Below are 27567 nucleotides of genomic sequence, written 5' to 3'. Positions count from 1 at the left end.
AGCATAAACATCATCTAGTGGGATCTGTTTGGTTTTTTATTCATTTCAAAGATCTTAACGCTTTTCTTAGAGAGACTGAATAATAAAGAACTAATTTCTTGAATCAGTAATAATAATTAAATCAAAGCAGTAATTAAATGAATAATAATAATAATAATAATAATAATAATAATAAAAGCAGTTCATTGAGGCTATTTTTGTCTCTGAAAGGAAGTTTCCAACACAGATCTCCACACAATAACTGGGTTCAGGGTGAAATAATGACTCCTCTCATTGATCATTACATCTCAGTAAAATTACAACAATTTAGCTTTCACGTGAGAGGGAGTTACAATGGCGCCCAATGTGACAGGATGTCTAGAAGTGGTATGAGAATTGAATAACTACTGAATTTTGACTTGTGGTAACTTTATTTTTCTGAGTGACAACAAGTAATCATGACAAAGATAAATTTGGAACCTAATCAGTTTCAATGAAAAAGTATCAATATGTGTGTTTTAGGTTAAGATTTTGTCACTTGCATATGCATTACTATTACAATAGACTAATGAATGTGTGATTTGTTTCATGTACTCCCACAACCAATACTTCCTGTTGGAGAGAGGTGATATCCTGTGAATGCGGAGCAATGCTAGTATCATTTCTCATTGAAAGGCAAGATCAAGAAAAGACTTTAGCAATGCTCTTTCTGTGCCTTATCATAACAATCTCAAACTGGCAGAATTAGTAGAACTGTAGATTTTCATTGGTTGAGGATAATAATTTCCTAGTAGTTTGAAGTAGAATAGTATTTATTTATTTATTTATTTATTTATCTGAGATGTATAGTGACTTTCTATGAACATTTTTCAAAGTGAATAATTTGGGTGTTACAGATTATTGCATTGCAGGTGTTGAGTGCTTTTGTGCAAATATAGGGTGTGTCTTTTTTAATTTTTGTGTGCATGTGTAATGGTTAAAATCCGTACCAAATACAAAATGGAACAACAAAAGGATTTAGACAATTTTGAGATGGAATCGACTCAGAATGTGGTAGTTGAACATGGTGATGCAAGACCTGCATCATTGGATCAGTCAGAAGTGTCCTTTGTGGACAGATTTACAAGAGAAGTGGGCTCTTCATGCAAAACAGAAAATGTACCAATGAGGGTAGTAGAAGATACTATTGCCCAAATGCTAACACATTTTAAAAAATAAATTGTGCGAGGTATGAAGAACATGGAAGAAAATAACAGAAAAGAACTTAAAGAAGTATTGATACAAATAAAGAATTTGGAAGAAGCTAATAAAACTGCAATCTTTATCTATAAAGAATGAAATAATTACCAAGGAAGTTCTAGACTTGTACAAAACTGTTGCTGAAGTGAATCAGAAGCAAGGACAACTACCTGTGAAGGAAGATATACAACAGATGAGAAAAGAAATGAATGATGTAACTGAGAAACAACAATCAGTAGATGAAAAATTAGATAATTTGTCAACAGTAGTAACTGAAATTGCTTCAGGGTGTGAGAAATTCATTGCACACAATATCAACGAGAAACATGCTGCTTATGAACAAAAATTAGAACAATGGATACAAAAAAAAGATGTTTCAGTAAGCACTTTAGTTGAGAAGAAAGTAGGGGAAGGAATAAATTCTGGTACAATCAACATCCCTCAGATTGAAAGAATAGTAACTGAAGGAATGAAAGTAACACAAAACAAATTTTCAGAAGAGCTTAACACAGTGAGAAGGGACTTTTCACACATGTCAGATGAGTTGAAGATGTGTCAATCATCATCTACGAATAACAGACAGGAAGATGTATCGAATAATCCTTGGGGAAATGTTGCTACCAGCCCAGAAAGTAACAACAGATCCGGTTTCATTCAAGAAGCAGGCAGAAAACATCATCTAGTGAGATCTGTTTGGTTTTTTATTCATTTCAAAGACCTAAGCTCTTTTCTTAGAGAGACCGAATACTAAAGAACTAATTCCTTGAATCAGTAATAATAATAAAATCAAAGCAGTAATTAAATAATAATAAAAGCAGGTTACTTTTTGACTCTGAAAGAAAATTTTCAACACAGATCTCCAGACAACAACTGGGATCAGGATGAAATAATAACTCCTCTCATGAATCATAACATCTCAGCAAAATTATAACTTACCTTTCACGTGAGAAGGAGTTACAACGGCTACAAAAATCTATAACAAATAACCAAAGTATGCCCTAAGCAAACCATTTAACAAAAAGTTGCATAGTTCCTTGTTAGCTAACCCATTTTATTCATTAGAAGAATTTTAAGACATGCCCAATATGAACATGACAATGTAATTGTAATAAGTTAAGTGTTCTGATGAAGTCTATTGTATGTACTAACGCTGAATGACTAACACTGAATCTGAACAAAATAATTTTCATGTAGAGCTTGCTTCCTCGTCTGGGGTTGAGAGTGAAGTTACGTAATATGGTGGAAAGGTATTCAACCAGCTCCCACCTAAAATAAAGCAGAGAAATTGAAAGTCCCGGTCAACCCAAACAACACTTAAAATGTACCTCACTAGACAATTTTTCTACAAACTAACTGAAAGTCTAGATTTAAGGACTGTTTGTTGCATGGCAACAGTAGTGTTCATTTAAAGCTGCTCAGTAAACAGTAATGTAAACAGGGTTCATTATCTATAGATGCAGGTAACTATTGTCTTTGGGGAATACAATTGTAATCACATAATTGTTAAGCTTCTGGCAGAATAAATAGTAGTTATTCAATATAACTGAGGTTATGGCAGCTTTTTCTCTTTCTAATTCACTTGGTTAAATTCAGCTGGCATAAGTATGAATAGCATTAACTAGTATAGTGATAGTATTGTTAATTTGGTGTACTGAGTAGCATACAGATACCAAGTTGCAGCAGTTTGTGGGCATGTCAGTCAGCACCAATGCTACAGCCTGAACTGACAACATCCCTTCAGGCACAAGACAACTCATGGTGCAACTGCACTACGATTATAAGATTATCTCTTTTCGTTAATGTATACTTTGACTCATTCTACATCGCCAATAAAATTTGGTACCCGTCTTCTCTATTCATATTGTCGGGTCGCTTGGCTATTTCTCTAGCCTCTCTAATCTTCCTCGTCCAACTAAACAGCTGTTTCGCCAGTACACGGGCCTCTTGAAATTATATCTTCATCCTGCACTGTTCCTGATGTTCTGTCACCGCTGATTTGTTGTATTGTTTGAGGCATATATATCTCTCGTGCTCAGCTAACAAATCAGCGGTGGCAGAACATCAGGAACAGTGCAGGATGAAGATCAAATTTCGAGAGGCCCGCGTACTGGTGAAACAGCCGTACAGTTTGAGGAGGAAGATTAGAGAGGCTATAGAAATAGCCAAGTGATCCAACAATATGAATAGATAAGATGGGTACCGACTTCCAGCATCTTGGCTGCCAGTTGTGACAGCTTTGCGGAATGACAGTTCTCGCAGAGCAACAGGCGCATGGTAGGCCACAGCAGTGGAGGGTACACAGAGTGCTGACGCAGCGTAGTTGATACTAGGCACTCAGAAAACAATGCTACACTGTAGTCACTGCTTAGTCTCCTATTTGCCAATTTCCACCAATGGCAAGCAGTAAAGGAAACTCCAATGGGAAATGCCCATTTCCGCCAATGACAACACGCAATGCAAAGACCCATAAAATGAACTCCTAATACCCTTCCTCCTCACCCTCACATCCAATGACAGCACTCCTCCATAGTATATAGGTATCCAAACTAGTGCTCATTCAGCAGTTGGCTATACACCCTGAGGAAGGCGCCTTGCAACCGTTACCGAAATGTCAGAATTTTATAGATGACAATGCAGCCTCAAACTCAGAAGAATTTTATTGACTGTGGCAACGGCCGGGGAAGCCTATGTTTACATTCATTCTACATCACTCAAGGGTCTCTGTACTAGGAGAATCCAAGGAACACACTGAATGACTGCACAAATGACTGAGTCAATCAGTGTGGGGCTTCCTGCATTTCACTATTACTTCCATGTAGACAGCCTGACAGAGTTTCTAATGTTATCTAACTGGTCATTTACATATATTGATAACAGTAACAGTTCTGTAACATTCCCTGAGCTACATACACACCTGATGATATCTCTCCATTAAGAACAACATACTGAGTTATCAGCTAGAACTCTTAAATCAAATCACAAAGCTTCCAGTGTTAGAATAGAAAAGAAGTTTATAGTCTCATAACATACAATTTCAAGTCACATTTTCATGTACAGGAAACTTGCCACAACACAACAATTTATTTACCATTTTCCTTACAATATCATTAATATAATATCCTGTACTAAATATATAATTGCTACACAAAACATACTTTTTTTAAAAAAAAAATGTATTATAAAATGCTATGCAAGTGTTCTCTCACACTAAAATTTTCATATTGTCTTGCCATGAACTCTTCAATGGAATAGCAAGATTCCGAACCAGTCTGATGAGGTTTTTTAAATGTGTCTAAATTGATAGTGAGCAATTTTTATCCTTTCCCTCTGTTGTAAATTTTCATACCCCATATACTGCAGAGTTGAGCATAAAGTTCTAAATGGTGGGTGGTCAGTGTAAAATTATTTTGATTTCTGGCATTGTGATCATGTTGAAATTAATTTGCTACAAATGAATCAGGGGTACTATGTACAAAAATAATCTGTTCATAGGTGTACAATGAGGGAACACTTAATATACTCACATTTTTTAACAGTGGGTCACATGATTTTCTTCGCTTTACATTGTGAATATTTCTAATGATAGTTATTTGAAAAAATCAAAATGAAATGATTGTATGGCATTGTTGGCCGGGAGGCCCCATGCGGGGAAGTTCGGCCACCATATTGCAAGTCTCTTTTAGTTGACACCGCTTCGGCGACTTGCGAGTCAATGGTGATGAAATGATGATAAAGAACACACGACAACCAGTCATCACGAGGCAGAGAAAATCTCTAACCCTGGCAGGAATCGAATCCGGAACCCTGTGTGCGGGAAGCGAGAACGCTACCGCAAGCACACAGAAATTTTAATATTACAGATATGTGGTTCAAGCTATCCCAAAATATAATTCCAAACCTTATTACTGAATCAAAGTAGCTGTGATACACTACTTTCCTTATTTTCATGCTGGCAGCATTTTGTCGTACAATCATTACAAATGCTAGGCTCTTTAATTTATTTGCAAGGTACTGTATATGTTAGTTCCATGATAAATTTTTATCTAATTGCATTTTAGGGAATTTCATACAGTTAGCTTCCTGCAAATCCTGGTTTTTAAGATTGATTTGAATATCATATAGCTTTGCTTCTTTTGTTTTAAACTGCATTAAGGAATGGTTTTTCCATGTTTAATTTTAACCCATTTAAATTAAATTAGATATCACGTCTGTAAGGTACTAACAACAGTTTAAGGAATTTGGTCAGTACTATTAGTTTCAATGATTATGCATGTGTCGTCTGCAAATAAAACAAAGTGACACTCAGTATTAAGTGGTAGCTCATTTACGTAAAACAGAAACAAAGTGACGCTAAAACTGAACCTTGGTGTACTCCTTGTGAAACGGTTTTCCATTCTGAGGCATAATTTCTTCTCTTTGATGTTGTAATCACTGTCTTCAGTTCATTTGGGACTTGAACCATTCTAATACAGTGGCCCTAATTCTACATTTTTCCGGTTTAGAGAGTTGTGAGCAATGGTTCACGCTATCAAAGGCCTTTCATAGAGCACAAAAAATTCCTGTACTTGCAGGGAGTTGTCTAGAGAGAAGCTAATTTTGTGTACAAACTACATGTTTTCTTCTCCCTTTTTTGAATAGTAGTTTAACTATGTGATATGTGATTTATTCATCTCATTACATACAGTTTTCAAATCATTTGATTTGATATACAGGATACATGTCAAGATTTACAAAAGAAACTTCTTTCACTTTTTTAAGAGAAATGCAAAAGTTTACATTATATTTTACATTTTTAAGTTACAGCGACACATGTACATAAAATAATACACGTAATACAATCCCTGTGTTCAGACTGTGAAGCTGTCCTCAATGAATTCATCGACAGAAAAATAACACTATCGCGTACTTCATTGTATCTAGAAAACAACCTTCTTCAAAGGACTGTTTAACTATTGTGAATAGTAGATGCACAATTATTTTAGTGACTGCCTAAAACCCTTTTGTTGGTATTTGTATAGCATTCCCTATATCTTTTGCAGTAGTTTTGGTGAATGCACTGAAAAGTTCACCTTCAAAATCCTCAGTGCTGAAGAAATTTACGTATCTGCGTAATTTTCTCATCAATGTTTGATCTGTTTACATTCAAAAAGAATTTATCGAACAGTTCTGAAATTTGAGCAATATTTATAGTACTTTTGTCCCCTATCTTGATTTGGGCAATATCATGGGCTTTAGTAGTAGTGCCTGTTTCAGATTTGATCACTCATCATAGCACTTTCATTTGTTTTCCCTATCCAAAATAAATCTACTATTTGACAGTTCTTTTGCTGCCATACTTAAGCTTATACTTTGCTCACTAGCTGAAAGTGCAGAACTTGATTGAATTGCTCTCAAAAGTTAAGGAATAAGGCACCAACCTGGATGCCGCTATCTACTGCCAACTGGATCTCGTGGGTCACAGGTTGCAGAATTCTGTAGAGGATCTTTCTTCTACAATTGATTAATAAAATCTAATACTGAGAGCATTTCTTGCAATGTGGTATGGCCTACGTAGGTCTATCGTTCCAGATTAAATAGAGAATAACGTAACTTCTTAAAAAAAAAAAGTTATATGTGTTTCATACATTGTCAGTTATACCAGTAGTTTTATCTGTCTTCTTGGTCACAAAATGTATGTCTAAAAGTTGAAACTTGGGTTGTCACAGAATTGCCAGAAGGTTGGACTGCCTCTAGTTAATTGTGAGTTTTAGACAACATTTCATATATCTTGGTAAGGAGGCTGATCTAAGATGCCATGTCTGCAGAAAGATTTAGTCTTTGAGTACTTTCAATTTCTCAGATACATTATTTAGGGTATTATACTCTGACACACCCACCTCCAGTAGCTTCCAGTTTTCTGACAGTAGTCAACCCAATTTTCAACTACCCATGAATAGTAGCCAACTACTTCTATTTTTACATAAAAACAAACATTTGTAACTCTATGTTTAGGAATATGAAATGAATAAAAAGATGTCTGTTACAGTCACTAAACAAACTTCAGTTGTACAGGATCTCAGGATTACAATATATGTTTCTGCAAGCACAGTCACTAATACATGCCAGTGTCATGGTGCTCATCTCAGCGATACCCAGTTCAAATCACTGTGGCTGAAGATATTTATACCCTAGTATTTTAGTGAACAAGAAAACGTGAGATGGCGGTGCAAAGTTCTTGGTCATCAGACTTCGCCAATGTCCTGGATTAAATACAAAATACTCTCTGCATAGTCTTGTGAGTGACACTTTGTGACACAGATGACGGTAATCTGTTACGTTCGGTGGCTTCTTTGATATTACCTGATGGGAGTAAACTATTGTGCACTGGGGATATAGCTCATTTACAGATATATGAATTAAAGTACTTATTTCTCTTCAAGATTTCATTTATAGTATATGAGACATTTTTATGGAGAAACAACTTTAAACTGAATATAAACACATTTCTGCTGCTTGCTGAACTTTTTATTTCTGTGTGTACATATAAACTTTTGCATTATTCAACATACCAAACTCAATTTTTATTGATGATATTAACTGTATGTTATTTAGCTTATACTGAATACAGAGACATACAACTTTTTCTGTTTGTACTTCTATCAAATGTGCTGTGTGTAATCCATTCATATTAATATTTATATTACAATGGAATGTCATTAATGTATCTGTCATATTATGCCAATTGTATGCGCAATATAAATTTAAGAACAAGTTAATAACAAGTCAATCACTCTAAAAAAGTGTAAATGTTCTATGCAACCTAGGTAATAATGACAACGTTGATGCTTCAGCTACATTCCAAGCTACAAAATATATACATACAAAGTTGGCCCGGGGCACCTATTTGCTGAGTTTGATTTACTTTACACTTATTTATTCATCCAAGGATCATCTCACAATGATATTATAATATAATGAAAAAACTGCTCAAAATATATACATACACAGAGTGCATAATTATATCTTTAAGAGAATAGGGCAAATGAAAAAACTGCTCAAAATATATACATACACAGAGTGCATAATTATATCTTTAAGAGAATAGGGCAAATGGCTGGCCATACAGTTAGTTGTCCACCTAAATAGTCAAAGGAATCTTCAGAGAAAAGCCATTATGTGGTATTCTGACTAGATCATCAGTAAAAGAATTATAACAGAAGAAGGAATAAAGATCTTCAAAAATGTGCTTGCCAGGATTGACTGGCAGTCTGAAGTTATAGGATTGGGACCAACTGACACTTTTAAATATTTTAAGGGTTTCTTAAAATTACTGCATCGAGTCACCTTTGGCATTGTTCTTCAGTTTTTATTATCTCATTACCAGTTTTGAACCACCTAGCAATGGTTCATCAGATGGTATATATATATATTGATTACTTGCAGCAGTGTGGGCGTCATGCAGTTGTGGCAAGATGTATAAACGAAACATGTAAGCACTGAGTGTGGAGAGAATTATTCATATTATTAAATGCATCTTCCAGATCCTCAAAATAAATCTCGACAACTGTTTCCCATCAGTAACCATAAGGAATCCCTTAGATAGATAAACTACTAAACAGAAAAGAAATACACAGAGACAAAGCATGGTACACCCCCAAGCTGGAACACAAAGTATGTTGTTCTGCTGCTAAATAAATGACCAAGTTCAACAGCAACATATGCCTGGGCAAAAGATATGTTTCATTGTTGTTATCTCAAAGCTGCACAAATCTACAGAAAGGAAGTAGAAGTAGCCAAGAAGGCACATAATGTCTGGTTCATTTCTGAAGCTCCCAAACCACGCAAAGCAGTCTGGGAACTTAACAAGCACAGAAAAAGACCCACAACCCCAGTCCTGGTGATTGTTAACAAATATTTTACTGATGTTGATGGGAATAATGCAGCTGAAGGACTAGATTAAGAAATTGATATTACAAACAATATAAGCATGAGCAATAGCAATAGCTGCACCTTGACCAGGTGGAAGTGCTTCCAGAGCATATAGCGGAAATCTAGAAAAGTTTTAAAAATACTCTGTTAACACACATTCATACGGAAAATCATGTGCTGTATCTGATATTGCTAAACCTTTGGCTCCTGTTATTAACCACTCACTTGAGGTTGGTGCTTTTTCAGACTTCTTAAAACTGGCAAAGACAGTGCCTTTGTATATAAAAGGTGATGCTAGCAATCCATCCAGTTAGACATCAATTTCTATAATACCTATAATAGCAAAAGTGATTGAAATTATAATGAAAACCCAACCACTATGTTATTTCGAAGACAGCAACCATTTCCTGGATAGACAACATGGATTTAGAAGAGGGAAATCTACATTTACTGCAACGCTTGATGTAATAACAAAGATAATGGAAGCATTTGATGAAAAGAACTGCAAGGCTTTAATTCTTTGAGATCTAAGCAAGGCATTTGATGGCACCTCTTGTAAGATACTCCTGGAAAAATTAAAAGCTTATGGTATAAAGGGTGTCATTTTTGAGATTCTGTCTTATCTAGGAGACAAGACAGCAGAGTGTTTGCAGCCAGGGAGCAATGTCTCATGAGGTGGCATGTGAACAGGATGTACCGCAGGGCTCCATGCTTAGCCTTCTGCTCTTTTCTTATGCCTGTCAATGACTTAAGTTGTGATGGCTCTACCCTGCTTTTTGCAGATTATACAACATTAATGACTAAGGGTAGAAATTCATCTGAGGCACTAAAGGATGCTGATATTTTGTTTGAAGTAGCAAAAAGTGGTACAAAACAAACAAAATTAAATTAAATGAAGATAGAGCCCAGGAAATATGCAGTCTTGGTGACTGTGGACTCATAGTGAATGTTGATAATTTCAAACCCTGGGAATCACAACTGACAATAAGCTGCTGTGGACCAAACACACCGCATGTGTGTGTTCTAAGCACTCAAGAGTAATTTACCTTGTCAGGATGCACAAATTCCTGATAACAGATCAGTACTTAATCACAATATATTATGCAACGTTCCACAGTCACATTACATATGGACACTCTACTGGAAGTAAAAACATATTGCTCCTACAAGAGAAGGCTGTAAGAATAACATCTTCCAGCAAGAAATTTGACCACTGCAGTCCCATTTTCAAGCAGATGGGAATAATGACAATATTTATCCAATACGTTTTCAATTCTCTCGTCTATATAAAAGGAAATCAAGGATCCTACAGCAAGAGAGAAAAAATTCACAACTATGACACATTAACTAACGCCAACACCGATATTCTAAGCTGCTGCCTAAGTAAAACACTGGACAGATTTCCCTCAGCAGACCTGTAGAGCTAGACTGATATCAACCATCAGCCACTAGGCCTATATTCTGTAAATGAATTTTTCTCTCCAAGTGCAATTTTAGAATGGTCAACATGATACAAAACATGTGAATCTACGAACTGGAAACATCTAAGACCTGCAAATAGTTGTTTATAAGCATTGTTTATAACATTTGTGTTATGCAATGCTTTTTGTCTGTTATCTTAGTTTTAGTAGCGATAAAATGTGATGCAATCTGCTTGGCCATGACCTGGGAACAATGCTGACTTAGTTCTTGTACTGTGTTCTAGTACTGTATTGACTGTCATATTCTCTTTGTTTTTACACTACCCATTTTAATATTACAGTTCCAACAGCAATGTTTTATTGATTTTATGTATTATATATTATTTCAAACTTGATGTTGTCTGTCTGGCAATGGCTGGTGAATGACATAGAATTAGTAATAAAGGTGACAGGATCATATCATGTATGTCTTAAATTCTTCTGTTGTGTAACTTCCTTTTTCTTTAAGCTGGTCTTCAGAGGTGTTTGTTTCTATATACTTTCAATGTTTTGTGCTTCTGTTGATAACATATCGTATCTGCACCCCTTTTGTGTATTTCGAAGTCTTACATGAAATGTTAATTATTTACATTTATGGCTCACATAACAGTTCTGCGCCATACAAATGACAACATGGATAATATACAAAATAAAATGCATTAACAGCCTCGAGTAGCTATCATAGTCTGCTTTAAGGACATTTCTCCAGGATCTTGGATTACTGATAAATGCTTTCTTATGTGGGGCCGCAAGCTGATAATGGTAGTCCACTGACGTGAATTACCTATACGTAATATTCATGTATTTAGAAACCGAAACATTTGTATTATGTCTTTTTTTTTGCCAATAAACGGTGGATCCACATATTAAGTGAATAAAAATCTGCTAAGAACTCGTTTACAAACGAGATGAAAATGACAAATTCATGCAGATATGATTTAATATAAGGTACCGCATTTTGATGACACTACCACAGTTGTCACCTGTCAAACAAACTGGGATATTACTGAAATCGCTATGACAACCCCACAAGCTTATTATTCGAAAATGGACAATATTCAGTGCCAAAACAACCTAACCTATTACAATTTTACTACTCGATATCGATTTCTTTCTTTGGCGAACATGCCTCGTCATATAACTACAAAAATTGTGTGGGATTGTGTGTTTTCGTCTGACATGCCACATTAAATGACATTGCCGTGCGCGTAACAACGTTGTGAGAAACCTCCGTGAACACAATAAAATATCATTTACCGTGCACATTAATTAGGAACCCACTTTCAAAGACATGTGCCATTTCAAAACCAATGTTCATCACCTGTTGTGTGCTTAAATCAATCCCCAGGTACGAGTTACTCTCCATGTCAGACGTTGTTGGTACACAGCCGCTAACTGTGCGTGTAGGCGTCAGCTGTGCACCAACTAAGCCACTTATTACTACTTCCCCCACTATTACAGGAGCTGGATTCGGAACGAAAGTGATAAGCAGGCGATTAATGCAGTGTCAACAGTTCAGAGTGATGTAACCCACATATCCAGATTAGCATAACTGAAAAGACGAAAACTGTTTCTTGAAGGAACCTTGCGAAGACCTTTTTCAGTAAGAATTCCTCGAGCTATTCTGCTTGAAGATGTACGCAGGAAACAGCCTTATCTTTAAAATTTAATAAAATTGCCACACTTAATAGCATGACACACAAACGGCATCATTAACCTATATTTTATCGACTTCTACGAATTATCCTTCGGTCCACACGCGGTTTCTAAAATGTTCTAAATGTTATTGCCGTACTATGTCTCGTTCGGAAACTTTTACTTAGGATAAGAAAAATTTTCGTCGGGTATAATTTTTCTTTAGTGGTTATTTGACGGAAAACAGAAGCACAATTTGCAAAGCCTTCTACCCACATTATCTAAAGACCTTAACCAAGCAATGGCTTAAAAAAGGAGGCAGGACTGCAGTCTTCAACAAGCAGAAATAAAAGCGCCTACCACCTGCAGATAATGCTACAAAATCCGCCAGTGATATAGGAAGTGTACCCAAAGCCCCATCAGGGTCAAAAGTCCGGTACATACGCAACGATCTGTATGCGCCGATGTCTGTGCAGGCAATTTGCACACATTTATTTACTTTGCGCATCATAGAACGAACCTGATGTCCAGAAAAATTATTTACGAAAGGCCATAGAGATATACAAATATCTACCGACGATGCAACTTCTCACATTCCATTTCCTCTGCTCTTGCCCTCTCTTTTCTTCCTTAAATGTCCTCGGTATTTTTGAAAAGATCAGAAAACAATGGAGATCCAAACCATTCTTGGTTGCCTCCGGCTCTAGGTGGGTTACACATTTATTTATCTCTTGTTCCGGTGATCCATGTTGTGACAGTATCACAGGATATGGAACGTGTCAATTTTACAAGCTTTTGACCAGAATTTATGGTAATACATAAAACAAACCAAAAACAGTAAACAGTAACTTAGGTTCCACTACAAAAAAAAAATACATTTTAGATATAGATAGAGATTACAAAACAAAAAACAGTAAACAGTAACTTAGGTCCCACAACAAAAATACATTTTAGAGAGAGATAAAGATTACAAAATAATAAGTGTTACAGAGAAATAAATATATGTTTACAATAAAAATATTCGGTATTACAAATACAAATTTGGGCATACATTTGCAATTTACAATACAAGAGATGTTAAACACTGTAGTTCAGGAACTCTTCTATGTATAAAATGATCCTTGCAATAGCAACTGCCTTAAGATTTTTTTAAACAGGAGATCATCATCTTCCAAACACTTAATTCTTGAAGGGAGGGCGTTAAAAAATCTTACAGCCACTGAAATGGACTCCTTTCTGCACCATACTTAGATTTGGCTGTTCATAGTGGATATCATGTTTCCTTCTAGTATTGTGACTGTGATATGCACTATACAGCTTAAAAATGGATTTTTCTATCCTTATAAAGCACATCAATGAGAATATATATTGCGCAGTGGATGTAAGTATTTCAAGCTTCTTAAAAAGATTCCTGCATGTGGCTCTGGGATGGACTCGACACATGATCCTTATGGCTCCCTTTTGTACACACAATACTTTTTTAGCCAGTGGCTGATTTCCCCAAAATATAATTCCAAATGCCATAATTGCATGAAAGTAACCATAATACGCTGACTTCATGGTTTCCATATTTCTATAAGAAGAAACAATGCGCAATGCGTATGTTGCTGAACTTAGTCTTTTGCACAGATCCACGATGTGGTTAAACCAATTCAGTTTGCTATCAATATGCAAGCCCAGGTATTTTGAGGAATCTACCCTGGATATTGTCTGCTCACCTACCTTTACAAATATTTCCTCATCTTTGGATGTTTTGTGGAACTGAATGTAGTTTGTTTTACAGTAATTTAAAATAAGACCATTAATGTTGAACCAGTTCACCGTTTCATTTAAAACCTTATTTGCCGTTACCTCAAGCTTATCTACTGAATTATCAATAAGTAGATTTTATGTTGTGTAATCCTACTGTTATCATTTGAACTCCTGGCTGCAGCATATAGTTCTCTTCTTGTTTTACAAGAGATTTTGATGCCTTTAGTAATCCAAGGCTTGTTTCCAGATTTGAACAGGTTTTCTCTCACTGATTTTTTAGGAAATGCTTCTTCAAAAAGGCTTGTAACTGCATTGATAAATATATTAAATTTTGAATTAACATCAACTGTAGCATATACAGGAGACCAGTCCACAAGCCGTAATTGCTGATTAAAGGTTTCAGTGGTGTGTCTGTTTATAATCCTAAATGTTTTCCAAATGAAATTTTCTTTCTTTGTACATTCATTTGGTTTAGAGTGAGGAATTGCCCTTCATGATCAGAGAGACCATTTATAATATTTTTCATGGTTAAATAATTGCAAATATCCTTATCTAAAATTACATTATCTATTAAAGTGCTAGAGCTGGCAGTTACTCTAGTTGGAGTGTCCACCACTGGTACTAAATTGTAACAGTACATTAAATGTTCAAAATCTGTCTTGTTTCTATTTTCTGTTAAAAGGTCCACATTGAAGTCACCCATAACAATGATAGATTTAGTTTTCCTACATAGGTGGGCCAGAAGTGATTCAGTTTGTCTTAGAAATACATTTAGATTTCCAGCAGGTGCCCTGTAAACAGCCAGAACAATAACAGTTGCACTGTCTGCTGTTAACTCAATGCCACACACCTCAAAATGTTGTTCATCACAGTATTTGCTTAAATCTATGGATTTATACACTATATTATTTTTATAAATATTGCAACATCACCTTTTTCCATAACAGATCTACAGTAATGAGTAGCTAAACTAAAGTTCTCAATCTGTATCATGTAGATCCCACTCATAACGTGATGTTCTGAGAAACACAGTATATCAGACTCACTTTCACACTCGTCTTTTAAATTTATTAGCAACTGGTCTATTTTATTCTTGAGGCTACACATATTTTGGTGGAATAAAGACAAAGTTAGATTTTTTCTCACCTCTGCATTTGCGAGATGTTTGCTAGGAGTGCCTTTTTTCAGTACATTAATTGATAGTATTGCTTGAGGTGTGGAAAACTCATATTGAACACACGAGAGAGATGCTTCACGCAACTTTGAATCCTCATCTCTCGTGTTACGCACCATAAAAAACGCTGAGTTTGTTTTCTGTTGCATGTAGGACAGGCAATAGTTACCGCTGAATATGTTGTTTTAGCTGTTGGTTCCGCCACTGACGATTCTGCTCCTTTTGAGGATGCTTCTTTGTCTTTTGCTGAGACTGGTCCCATACCGGTACATGGAATTTTTCTGTTCGCAATGATTTCATTTATCATTTTACATACAAAGTTTTTTCCTTCATTATTTAGATGCATTCCGTGTTTGGTATGCTGGCATCTGTCCAATTTGCCTATATGGACGCTGCATTTTCCAAACAAAGAACGCATCTGTTTTATTTTAGTGTTAGTTTTACGAATTTCTTTATTTACACATGAGTGATACATTAGATCATATCTGTGTGGTAATGTTGCAACTATTGTATTTTTTGTTTACTGCGTTCCAGGAATTTCTTTAGTTCAGAGAGACAGTTATTTGCTTTGTTTTTCGCAACATCATTTGCACCCGCTATACACACGACATAGTCATTTTTTCCCGACATTTTGTCTTGTAAATCAACACCAATAATGTTTATTGCTGTTGCTTTTGGCTTCACAAAACCTGTTGCGTCGTATTTCGTGTTTTCTCTGAATAGTCTCGTCATTTTTCTGCCGTGACTGTCCGTTAAAAATAATACATTACTTTCGTCTTTGCACTGTTGTACGTTTTGATTGATAGTGTCTTTCTCATTACTACGTGCAATAGATGTCCCATTGTTATGTACAATAGATGGCATGCTCAATTTCGCACCTTCATTGTTTGCGTTAATGCTGAACTCAGAGCCTGTATCACCATTCTGATTACAAAGTTTGTTCAAAAGTTCATGTTCCCTTACCGATGTTAGGCCTAAATCCGCCTCTTCACGCACGGAAAGAACTTGAAATTTGTTTTTAACCGCTAACTGCTTGGTGTTTTTACTCCCTGGTAATGCTTCCGTATTCACACCTCTGTTTTTATATGGTATATTTGTCCACTCGTTAGAGTTTTTTTGCGGAAGAGAACTGGTCTTTTGTTTGACTAATGACACACTTATTTCTTTTCGAAGTTCTGACATCTCACTACTCAATACACTGACGATTTGCTGAAGGCTAGAAATACACTCATTTAACTTAATAATTTCGTCCTTACAATTCACACACACTGTACTTTTACCGATATTATTTTCGTTTTTCGCAGGAACACTACTCACTTGTACACACAACATCTCCGCCATCTTAGGCATATTGGAACTCTTTGATAAAATGTTCTGATCGACATTTTTTAGCCGTTTCGTTGCCTGCCATTGGGTAACTCAAGTGTACACTAATCATAAGCTGCTGCCTTTTTATGTGATCTCCTTGCTCTTAACTTTTCAGAACGACTAAATCCTGTATATTTCAGTAAATTCAGTAACAAAATCTCTTGTACACTGGCGCTTATTAGTCGTTTCACAATTCAGTGTTCAAGCACATGGGAGAAACTCCGAATGGAACGAACAGCTGTCTTCACGTTTCACGTGTGAGATTTGCAGCGGTTTCCTGTCCTCATTATACGCTTTGTGCCCACAGATTTGAGGAATTTTGCTTAAACCTGGAACTCCAGCTTCCAATTTTGAATCAAAAAGATACAGAATACCATACATTCTATCCCTGAATCCTATTAATTTCTGATGGCTAGTAAAAATAATTTCAGTCTCTTCGGTCTGCCCACAACTCATTGCGCAAAATTCAAGTCCACTCGCTACAATCGGTCTGCGCAAATGTTATAAGCTCAGGCAAATTGTTGCACAGGGGAGTCTGAAACAATAACTCAATATATAAGGTAAGTTCAGTGGTCAGAACGGAACAATGTTAGTAATGATAAACAAGAGCTGTGGTAGCTGTGAAACTTATTCTTAAATAATTTATTTGTTATGTTTGGGGCTCGTCAAGGCAATTTGTTATACACTTTGACTGACATTTACACATGGCCTTTATTACTTTTTACAAATCTATGTTTTTTGCTGAAAGCAAAACAGTACATGTTCTGGTATAATAAACGTGTCTTCGATTTGTGGCAATTAAATTAGGTGGTTCAGCAAGAGTGTATATTGACGGGTACATATAAATTAATTACTATTATACTTATAAAGAAAGATTTACAACGTGTTCTGTTACCTACCTTTGCCATTACTTACTTTTTTATTTACCAACTAATGACGTACATCTATTGAGCATATCCAGGTACATACTTTCTTTGTCAGATTTTAAATTAGTGAACATTAGCCTTACCAGATTAATCAGTAGATTTGTTTAGATAACTAATAAATTTTAGCCACAATACTTCTCTCTCGATTTTAATTCTAGATACAGTAAGCCAAAAAGATTTCGTAAGGCATATGTATTCTAAATAAATAAATGAAAGAAAGAAATCTAGTAGCTATAATTCTGTGCTATGGTAACATCATTTTGGATATGACAGTCATACAAGGCACAAATATTATAGCTCAAGTTTTCTTTACATTAACAAAAAAATTAAAAGCAATAATATTGTACCAAAGTTACAACAGTTAGATACAAAAATGCTGTTAAGAAGTTGCCTCATTTTACTTTTCATTTTTTTCTCTTCCTGTATATCCATCCACACACAAGAAGAGAGCAAAGCATGCATTCCCTCAGAGAGATGCTCGGCTCTAAATCTATTTCAGTGGACACTAAGATGAAAATTTACAGCACAATTATATGCCCGGCAGTAATGTACAGTTCAGAAACATGGAGTACGACTAAGTGAGAAAAGGAAAAACTATTAATATTTGAAATAAGAGTAATGAGGGAGATATAGGGACCAGTTTTAGATAATGGAGAATGGAGGAGGAAAAACGAGGAAATCTACCTTCTGATGTGGCAACCAATTATCCAACAGAAGATAAAGAGCAAAAGAATACAATGGGTGGACCGTGTAGCCTGTATGCCAGATGGAAGACAGGCAAAGATGACACTACAGGGAAACCAAACACCAAACGCCGAATTGGTCGACCAAGGCATTCATTCATTCATTTTCATTTACACTCCTGGAAATTGAAATAAGAACACCGTGAATTCATTGTCCCAGGAAGGGGAAACTTCATTGACACATTCCTGGGGTCAGATACATCACATGATCACACTGACAGAACCACAGGCACATAGACACAGGCAACAGAGCATGCACAATGTCGGCGCTAGTACAGTGTATATCCACCTATCGCAGCAATGCAGGCTGCTATTCTCCCATGGAGACGATCGTAGAGATCCTGGATGTAGTCCTGTGGAACGGCTTGCCATGCCATTTCCACCTGGCGCCTCAGTTGGACCAGCGTTCGTGCTGGACGTGCAGACCGCGTGAGACGACGCTTCATCCAGTCCCAAACATGCTCAATGGGGGACAGATCCGGAGATCTTGCTGGCCAGGGTAGTTGACTTACACCTTCTAGAGCACGTTGGGAGGCACGGGATGCATGCGGACGTGCATTGTCCTGTTGGAACAGCACGTTCCCTTGCCGGTCTAGGAATGGTAGAACGATGGGTTCGATGACGGTTTGGATGTACCGTGCACTATTCAGTGTCCCCTCGACGATCACCAGTGGTGTACGGCCAGTGTAGGAGATCGCTCCCCACACCATGATGCCGGGTGTTGGCCCTGTGTGCCTCGGTCGTATGCAGTCCTGATTGTGGCGCTCACCTGCACGGCGCCAAACACGCATACGACTATCATTGGCACCAAGGCAGAAGCGACTCTCATCGCTGAAGACGACACGTCTCCATTCGTCCCTCCATTCACGCCTGTCGCGACACCACTGGAGGCGGGCTGCACGATGTTGGGGCGTGAGCGGAAGACGGCCTAACGGTGTGCGGGACCGTAGCCCAGCTTCATGGAGACGGTTGCGAATGGTCCTCGCCGATACCCCAGGAGCAACAGTGTCCCTAATTTGCTGGGAAGTGGCGGTGCGGTCCCCTACGGCACTGCGTAGGATCCTACGGTCTTGGCGTGCATCCGTGCGTCGCTGCGGTCCGGTCCCAGGTCGACGGGCACGTGCACCTTCCGCCGACCACTGGCGACAACATCGATGTACTGTGGAGACCTCACGCCCCACATGTTGAGCAATTCGGCGGTACGTCCACCCGGCCTCCCGCATGCCCACTATACGCCCTCGCTCAAAGTCCGTCAACTGCACATACGGTTCACGTCCACGCTGTCGCGGCATGCTACCAGTGTTAAAGACTGCGATGGAGCTCCGTATGCCACGGCAAACTGGCTGACACTGACGGCGGCGGTGCACAAATGCTGCGCAGCTAGCGCCGTTCGACGGCCAACACCGCGGTTCCTGGTGTGTCCGCTGTGCCGTGCGTGTGATCATTGCTTGTACAGCCCTCTCGCAGTGTCTGGAGCAAGTATGGTGGGTCTGACACACCGGTGTCAATGTGTTCTTTTTTCCATTTCCAGGAGTGTATTTATTGGTCCATTTGATTCATTACATCCTTAAACAGTACATTGAATATAGGAAAAGTCAAAATTGCGAAAGGAGCAGAAACACACACACACACACACACACACACACACACACACACACACACACAGACAGATAGAGAAAGAGAGAGAGAGAGAGCATGACAAAATTAATTACAGATAACAATCATAAATTACAAGTGACAAATATAGCAATTTGAATTTAACCATTATTACATAATCATTGTTTACAAGGCTATTTTTTGTAACTTAAAAATTCTTTTACAGAGTAAAAACATTTTTTCCACTAGAAATGACTTAAGATTATGTTTAAAAAAAATTTATGTTGCTGCGATTGTAAATCACTGGGTAGGCTGTTATATAGCTGAACTGTTATCCGTGATACACTTTTTTGGTACAGTGCTGTTCTACACGGTGACATGTGAATATTATTTGTGTTTCTTGTGTTGTGACTGTGTATATGCTTATTTTGTTGAAGATGTCCAGTTTGGTTTAAAAGATAGTCATTTGCGAACAGGATACAATCATATATGTAAAGGCTCATTATTTTCATCTGGATGAAATGTGGTCTACATGTTTCCAGTTTTCTTAGGTTGCAGATAGCCCTGATTGCTCTTTTCTGCATCCTAAAGACCTTCATGCTGGTGGCTGAATTTCTCCAGAAGATTAGCCCATATCGAAGTAGTGCATGGAACTATGCATAATACGCCTGAATAACTGTAGACTTGCTTGCACTTTTATTTAAGACACGCAGAGCATAACACGCTATTGAAAGTTTTTTTCTTAAGTTCATTTATATGACAGTCCCATTTTAAATTATCCTGTACCCATAGGCCTAGAACCTTTGTGTCAGTAACCGAGTTCAGTAACGTATTTTCCAGGTATGGTACTGTAACAACAGTTTTTTCTTTATTTATTATTATTTAATTTTTTTATACCAGCTAGTAATATGGGACGTTGCTACTTCCAATGAGATTTCGGCAGCAGCTGTCATTAATATGCTGGTGTCATCAGCAAATAACATTAGTTTTCCGAATTTAATAAAGTCATTTATATCATCAGTATAAAGGAGGAACAGTAGATGTCCTAGGACAGAACCTTGTGGCACTCCGTACTTTATTGTTGATTTACTGGAGACATGTGTTGTTGTGATAATATTTCCTTGTACTGAAATGTCATCATGCCTTAAAACCACCACTTGCTGCCTGTTTTCTAGGTAAGATCTTATCCACTGATTTGGGATTCCTCGGACACCTTTTTGATCTAATTTGTGAATGAGGAAGTCATGGTCAATTATGTCGAAAGTTTTTGAAAGGTCCAGAAAGATACCAGTAGCATTTTTTCTGTAATCCAGTGCTTTAAGCACAGCTCCTATGTACTCATACATAGCTGTTGTTGTAGACTTTGATTTACTGAATCCATGTTGATTTGCTGATAGTAATGAATTTTTTTTTAATCTAGCTTAGTAGTCTATTGTAGAAAATTTTCTCAAAAATTTTGGATAAAACACTGAGATGGGATACTGGACGATAATTATTTACATTTTCAGAGTCGCTTTTTTGAACAGTGGAGTTACTTTAGCTGTTTTAAGGCTATTGAGAAAGATTCCAGTTGATAAGGAGTTGTTTAATATATATATTAGAGGTTTTAATACATTATCGGATGACTTTTTAAAGACATAGTCTGGCACACCATCCAGTCCACATGAATATTTGTTTTTGAGTGACCTTATTATTTGTTTCACCTCTGTTTCCGTGACTGTTTGAAGGAACATAGACTTAACACTAGCATTTAAATAATTTGGTAGGCATGTAGGTCCATCGTCATGCTGATTTTCGATTAACTGCTTTGCTATACTAGTAAAGTACATGTTAACCTTTTCAGCTACCTCTTTTGGATCTGAGTGTCTGTTATTTTCAATTTGAAGTGAGATATTTTGCGAAGTTGACTGTTCTGTACCAGTTTCTGCTCTAATAACCTTCCATACAGCTTTCATTTTATTGTTTGCATTTGAGATGTACTCATCATTTTTTCGTTTTTTGGCTTCTTTTATTACCTTGCTGAATATTTGGTTGTATTTTTTCACATAATTTCTGGAGTAGTATTTCTGTGCTTAATAAGACAGTGAAGAATTTTTTTCTTTCTACGGGAAGTTATAATGCCTTTCGTTACCCAACATTTATTTTTTACTATCTCAATCCTCCTTTTTTTCATTGGAAACGCTATATGAAAGTAGTGAAGGTATACATTGTAGAAACTGTCGAACATGCTATTTACTTCAGTTTTAAGAAGCACCTGGGATCGATCCCAGTTCACCTGTTTCGTAAGCAATACTCTTGACCATTACACTACGCCGTTAACAGCTCTGGATGGACGACCTGACGAATGACCTAGCAACCCTGGGGATTTTAGACACCTGGCGGAACCAGGCACAAAACAGGAAGGAATGGAGGCAGTTTGTGGAAGCAGTGTGTGCTCTGCAGCGCCTGTGATGGCTAGCTATCTCTTCCTGTGTACATTTTTACTTCATTACTCTGTCTGTTTAATTCAGTTGTTTTCATGTGAAAGAAATTCTCTGATTGAATACAAAGGGGTTATCAGTGTTAGAAGTTAGATCAAATGTTTCAACTTAACTTTCGATTTGGCATTAGTGATGTGTGGATACAGAACTGAAAACTTTGCTGTCAGGTAATCACTGCTTCTGTTATGTTATGTTATGCTGTGGAATTCTCAATTTCAAGCAATTTCTAGTGGTGCTATATACCTTCATTTTTATTGAATTTATCTTTATAATCCCAAGTAAGGATCAGAATTTTGTATGTGTACAAACTGTAGGAAGTTAGAATGTTATATTTTTTGAAAATTGGCTTGCAGCTGTCTCTTTGCCTTAAGATATTTTTATTATTCTGAATGATCTCTTATGTAATTTGAATATTTCAAATGCATCAGTCAAGTGGCCCCAGGTCTCGACAACATAGCTCATTATAGCACAGAAATATGAGAAAAACGCCAAGCACTGATCATCTCTAGTTATCAGTGGCTTAATTTGTCTGTAAAAACAGCATGGCTAAATTTATTGCTTACATTGGCAACTTGATCTTTTAATCCTAAACAAATGTCTACAGTGATCCCTAAAAATTCTGCACTTTCAATTGTTCCATTTAGCTGCTGCAATTCGAATAATTCATTTCTCTCTTTCTTCTGTTGTTTTTCAACAGTCCTCCAGTAGTTCTCTCGTAATTGAGAATTTGCCTACTCACTTCAAACCAGTCAGTGATCATTTCAAATGTTTGATAACTTTTAGTTACAGTCCATTGTATGCTCAGTCTCACAGTTATTCTTGTTGCGTGATCTACAAACAGCGCCAGTTCACATTCTGTGTTATAGTGTAAATCAATTACCTACATAAGGAAAGCGAGTGGTTCTAGAATCCCGCCCTATGGCACACCATGTTCTATGTTTTGTAGTTGCCCTAGGTGCTTCCCTTGCTTTTATTAAACTTCCATTGCTTAGTTTCTGTTCTGCAAAAATAGCTTTATGACACTGAGGGCTGTTTCTCTAATTCCATACTGGTGTAGCTTCATCATTAACTGTGATCAGGCACATTAAGTGAAGCACGAAAATAAGCCTGTTTGTGCAAAGTTTATTGTAATGTGTAACAGCTTACAACTAAAAGCAGACAACGATAGATACACTGAATAAATAGCAAAAGCCAAAGCATCTAAAGAAGACAACACAAAGCAAAGGAAAACAGTTTTGCTTCTTAAAGCAAGAACATTGTACCATTAACACCCTCAGTTGATGTTAATTATCAATGTTACAAAACAAGCTATAAGATCTAAGTAAGTCCTAACAAGGCTCTAAATTTTCCTAATTTTATTTTACCTAGTAGCTTTGTCAGAAAATCAGTTTGTTGGTTATTTGTGCTCATGCATTTCAACATAACTTTCTTAGTAGACATTTTCTTTTATTTATTTATTTATTTATTTATTTATTTGATTAGCCATCCGTAGACATTTTGCAATGTATGGATGTTGTCAGTTTGGATACAGTGATTTTTGCAGATACATTGACACTTTTATATGCATTTACAGAGTATATAAATACAATGACATTTATCACTTACATTCAACAATTAAATATTCACTTATTGGACAGTCTCACAAACAAAATTTCACAACTACATGCTTTAGTTTATTCTGGAACTGTGGGCTCTTCCAACGGTTTATTGCTGCTTATTGTCTTCAAAAAGTACAACAGCGCTTTTACTGCCAGAAAGACTTTGTTACAAATTATTGAGCCAAAAGGCTTTACTAGTTGCCAAGTTTAAGGCCACAAATTCAGATTGTGTTGATGACAGAGACACTGTCCTTTGCTTTTTAGATGCCCATGAAACACTACAATCCTGGACTTTGAAAAGATAGCCCCTTGTGGACTTTCTGTATACTCTGTCACCAGAACAATCAGAGTCCACAGAACCAGTTATAGGATCAGTACACTTTTCATTCCTAGCATATAACAGACTCAGTTTTAGGGTTCCCTTAATGTAACGCAAGACACGTTTTAAAGCATTCCATAAATCCAGACTTGCCCGTGATTGGTACTTACTTAGAATACTTATAGTTATGCAAATATATGGTGTGAAATCTAACATAGGATACATAAGTGATCCATTAATTTTCTATACCTTTCTCAATGTCTTCATTTTCAGGTCCTGAAATCATTGAACGAGCAGTTTCAACCAAGGTGTGCATTTCCCTTTCAGCTCTTCCGTTTTGTTGTGGTGTGTACACAATGTGTCTTAGATGGGTTATGCCATTTTTATTCAAAAATGTAGATAAGTCAGTTTACATAAACTCCAGTCCATTACTAGTTCTATTCAGAACAGTTTCTCCCTCAATTGTTGCAATAAACTTCTTAATCAAATCTTTAACTTAGTTCTTCTGTTTCATAAAGAATACTTTGTAATAACCAGACTAGATCCTTAAAAAGCGAAAAATATCTTGCTCCTCCAAGAAAATGTGTCTCTATCGGTCTATAGACGTCTGCATAACCCAGTTCGAGTGGGGCATTAGCTCTCAAGGAACTGACAGCGAAAGGCAAGCGATGCTGTTTACCTGCCAAACATTCTTCACAAGAGACAAAGTTGTCAATGAGTCAATGAAGCTCATTCCCTTACATGACAAAAACTCTTTCATATGCATGATGCTGTGATGGCACAATTTTTTATGCCAGACACTCAAGTGTTCAACAGTGTTAGACAAACTGATCAGGTCACTATCAATATTGACTGACGAAAGCTCAAAAGTATCCCTGCCGCCGTTGGATAAGCAGCTGCCAGCAGCAAGTCGTATACTCTTAGCTCACTTATTTGTTACATAGTTTAATTCTTAATTTCTTTGCGCGTTTTTGGGTACTTGCATTGTTTAATTAATAAATTTCGGGCGTATTACAGTATTCGAGAGTAATAGTGTAAAATCGCATAGTCTCCTTCCGCCGCCGAGCAGTGTGTCAGCAGTGCGCAAGTAGCAGCATTACTGCATTTACTAGGCAATCTTGTATTTTAATAACCGTTTAAATTTTGTGTCGAATTGTTTGTGCTCTCTGTAGATTAGTTCAGACGTTCTTTTCACGGCTGTGGCTGCCCAGGATACTGCCCACATTGAGGCTGACCCTTCACCCGTGGTAGAGTGGGAGGTCGTCTCGAGGTGTGGCAGGGGCTAAAGACATTCTGGAGGGCTGAAGGGAAGGCCACTCCAGTTTGTCTCACGAACCGGTTTCAGGCTGTGTCTCCGGCTGATACTGATCTTCGGCCGGACATGGCTGCTTGTCCTGTTCCAGAGGTTGCCCCTCAGTCTGCAAGATCCAGGCAGTCGCAGAGGGTGGGCTTACTGGTAGATGGGGGCTCCAACGTCAGGCGCGTAATGGGGCCCCTTAGGGATATGGCAGCAAGACAGGGGAAGAAAACCAACGTGCACTCCATGTGCATACTGGGGGGAGTCATTCTAGAATTGGAAAGGATCCTTCCGGATGCCATGAAGGGTACAGAGTGCACCCATCTGCAGATGGTCGCTCATGTCGGCACCAATGATGTGTGTCGCTATGGATCAGAGGAAGACCTCTCTGGCTTCCGGCAGCTATCTGATTTGGTGAAGACTGCCAATCTCACTAGCGGGATGAAAGCAGAGCTCACCATCTGCAGCATCGTCGACAGGACTGACTGCGGACCTTTCGTACAGAGCCGAGCGGAGGGTCTGAATCAGAGGCTGAGACGGTTCTGCGACCGTGTGGGCTGCAGATTCCTCGACTTGCGCCTTAGGGTTGTGGGGTTTCGGGTTCCGCTGGATAGGTCAGGAGTCCACTACACGCAGCAGGTGGCTACACGGGTAGCAGAGGCTATGTGGCGTGGACTGGACGGTTTTTTAGGTTAGATGGCCTTGGGCAAGTACAGAATGGGCAACAGCCTCAAAAGGTGCGGGGCAAAGTCAGGACATGCGGGGACCGAGCAGCAATCGGTATTGTAATTGTAAATTGTCGAAGCTGCATTAGTAAAGTACCAGAACTTCAAGCGCTGATAGAAAGCACCGAAGCTGAAATCGTTATAGGTACGGAAAGCTGGCTGAAGCCAGAGATAAATTCTACCGAAATTTTTGCAAAGGCACAGACGGTGTATAGAAAGGATAGATTGCATGCAACCGGTGGTGGCGTGTTTGTCGCTGTTAGTAGTAGTTTATCCTATAGTGAAGTAGAAGTGGACAGTTTCTGTGAATTATTATGGGTGGAGGTTACACTCAACAACCGAGCTAAGTTAATAATTGGCTCCTTTTACCGACCTCCCGACTCAGCAGCATTAGTGGCAGAACAACTGAGAGAAAATCTGGAATACATTTCACATAAATTTTCTCAGCATGTTATAGTCTTAGGTGGAGATTTCAATTTACCACATATAGACTAGGACACTCAGATGTTTAGGACAGGTGGTAGGGACAGAGCATCGAGTGACATTATACTGAGTGCACTATCCGAAAATTACCTCGAGCAATTAAACTGAGAACCGACTCGTGGAGATAACATCTTGGACCTACTGATAACAAACAGACCCGAACTTTTCGACTCTGTATGTGCAGAACAGGGAATCAGTGATCATAAGGCCGTTGCAGCATCTATGAATATGGAAGTTAATAGGAATATAAAAAAGGGGAGGAAGGTTTATCTGTTTAGCAAGAGTAATAGAAGGCAGATTTCAGACTACCTAACAGATCAAAACGAAAATTTCTGTTCCGACACTGACAATGTTGAGTGTTTATGGAAAAAGTTCAAGGCAATCGTAAAATGCGTTTTAGACAGGTACGTGCCAAGTAAAACTGTGAGGGACGGGAAAAACCCACTGTGGTTCAACAAAGAAGTTAGGAAACAACTGCGAAAGCAAAGAGAGCTTCACTGCAAGTTTAAACGCAGCCAAAACCTCTCAGACAAACAGAAGCTAAACGATGTCAAAGTTAGCATAAGGAGGGCTATGCGTGTACCGTTCAGTGAATTCGAAAGTAAAATTCTATGTAAAGACTTGACAGAAAATCCTAGGAAGTTCTGGTCTTACGTTAAATCAATAAGTGGCTTGAAACAGCATATCCAGACACTCCGGGATGATGATGGCATTGAAACAGAGTATGACACGCGTAAAGCTGAAATACTAAACACCTTTTTCCAAAGCTGTTTCATAGAGGAAGACCGCACTGCAGTTTCTTCTCTAAATCCTCACACAAACGAAAAAATGGCTGACATCGAAATAAATGTCCAAGGAATAGAAAAGCAACTGGAATCACTCAAC

At 37.7% G+C, this 27567-nt stretch overlaps 2 protein-coding genes across 2 annotated transcripts in view; both read right to left on the bottom strand.

Annotated features, from left to right (window-relative positions):
- Positions 1 to 12092, bottom strand: part of LOC126195272 (xylulose kinase-like) — a 152492-nt gene extending 140400 nt beyond the window's left edge. The window contains exon 1 of the mRNA XM_049933803.1: positions 11908 to 12092. Coding sequence (XP_049789760.1) covers positions 11908 to 11952 — 45 coding nt within the window. The 5' untranslated portion in view covers positions 11953 to 12092. The remainder of the gene's footprint in view (positions 1 to 11907) is intronic.
- Positions 12093 to 24024: 11932 nt separating this feature from the next.
- On the bottom strand, positions 24025 to 24493 carry LOC126195655 (uncharacterized). Its single transcript, XM_049934279.1, has 2 exons — positions 24427 to 24493; positions 24025 to 24386 (listed from the first exon to the last, which is right to left on the bottom strand). The coding sequence occupies exons 1-2, from the start codon at positions 24491 to 24493 to the stop codon at positions 24025 to 24027; spliced, it is 429 nt and encodes a 142-aa protein (XP_049790236.1).
- Positions 24494 to 27567: the final 3074 nt, after the last annotated feature.

Source organism: Schistocerca nitens, chromosome 7 (assembly GCF_023898315.1).
Source record: "Schistocerca nitens isolate TAMUIC-IGC-003100 chromosome 7, iqSchNite1.1, whole genome shotgun sequence".
Lineage (NCBI taxonomy): Eukaryota > Metazoa > Arthropoda > Insecta > Orthoptera > Acrididae > Schistocerca > Schistocerca nitens.
Note: the sequence above shows the minus strand (reverse complement) of the source record. Positions and strands in the feature narration are given on the sequence as shown.

What these genes read in the sequence shown, in the direction of transcription:
- LOC126195655 (XM_049934279.1), bottom strand. Translation starts at nt 24,493, where the DNA reads ATGCACACCTTGGTTGAAACTGCTCGTTCAATGATTTCAGGACCTGAA. An exon ending in AAATGAAGACATTGAGAAAG is followed by an intron (nt 24,387 to 24,426) that starts GTATAGAAAATT and finishes ATCCTATGTTAG; the next exon opens with ATTTCACACCATATATTTGC.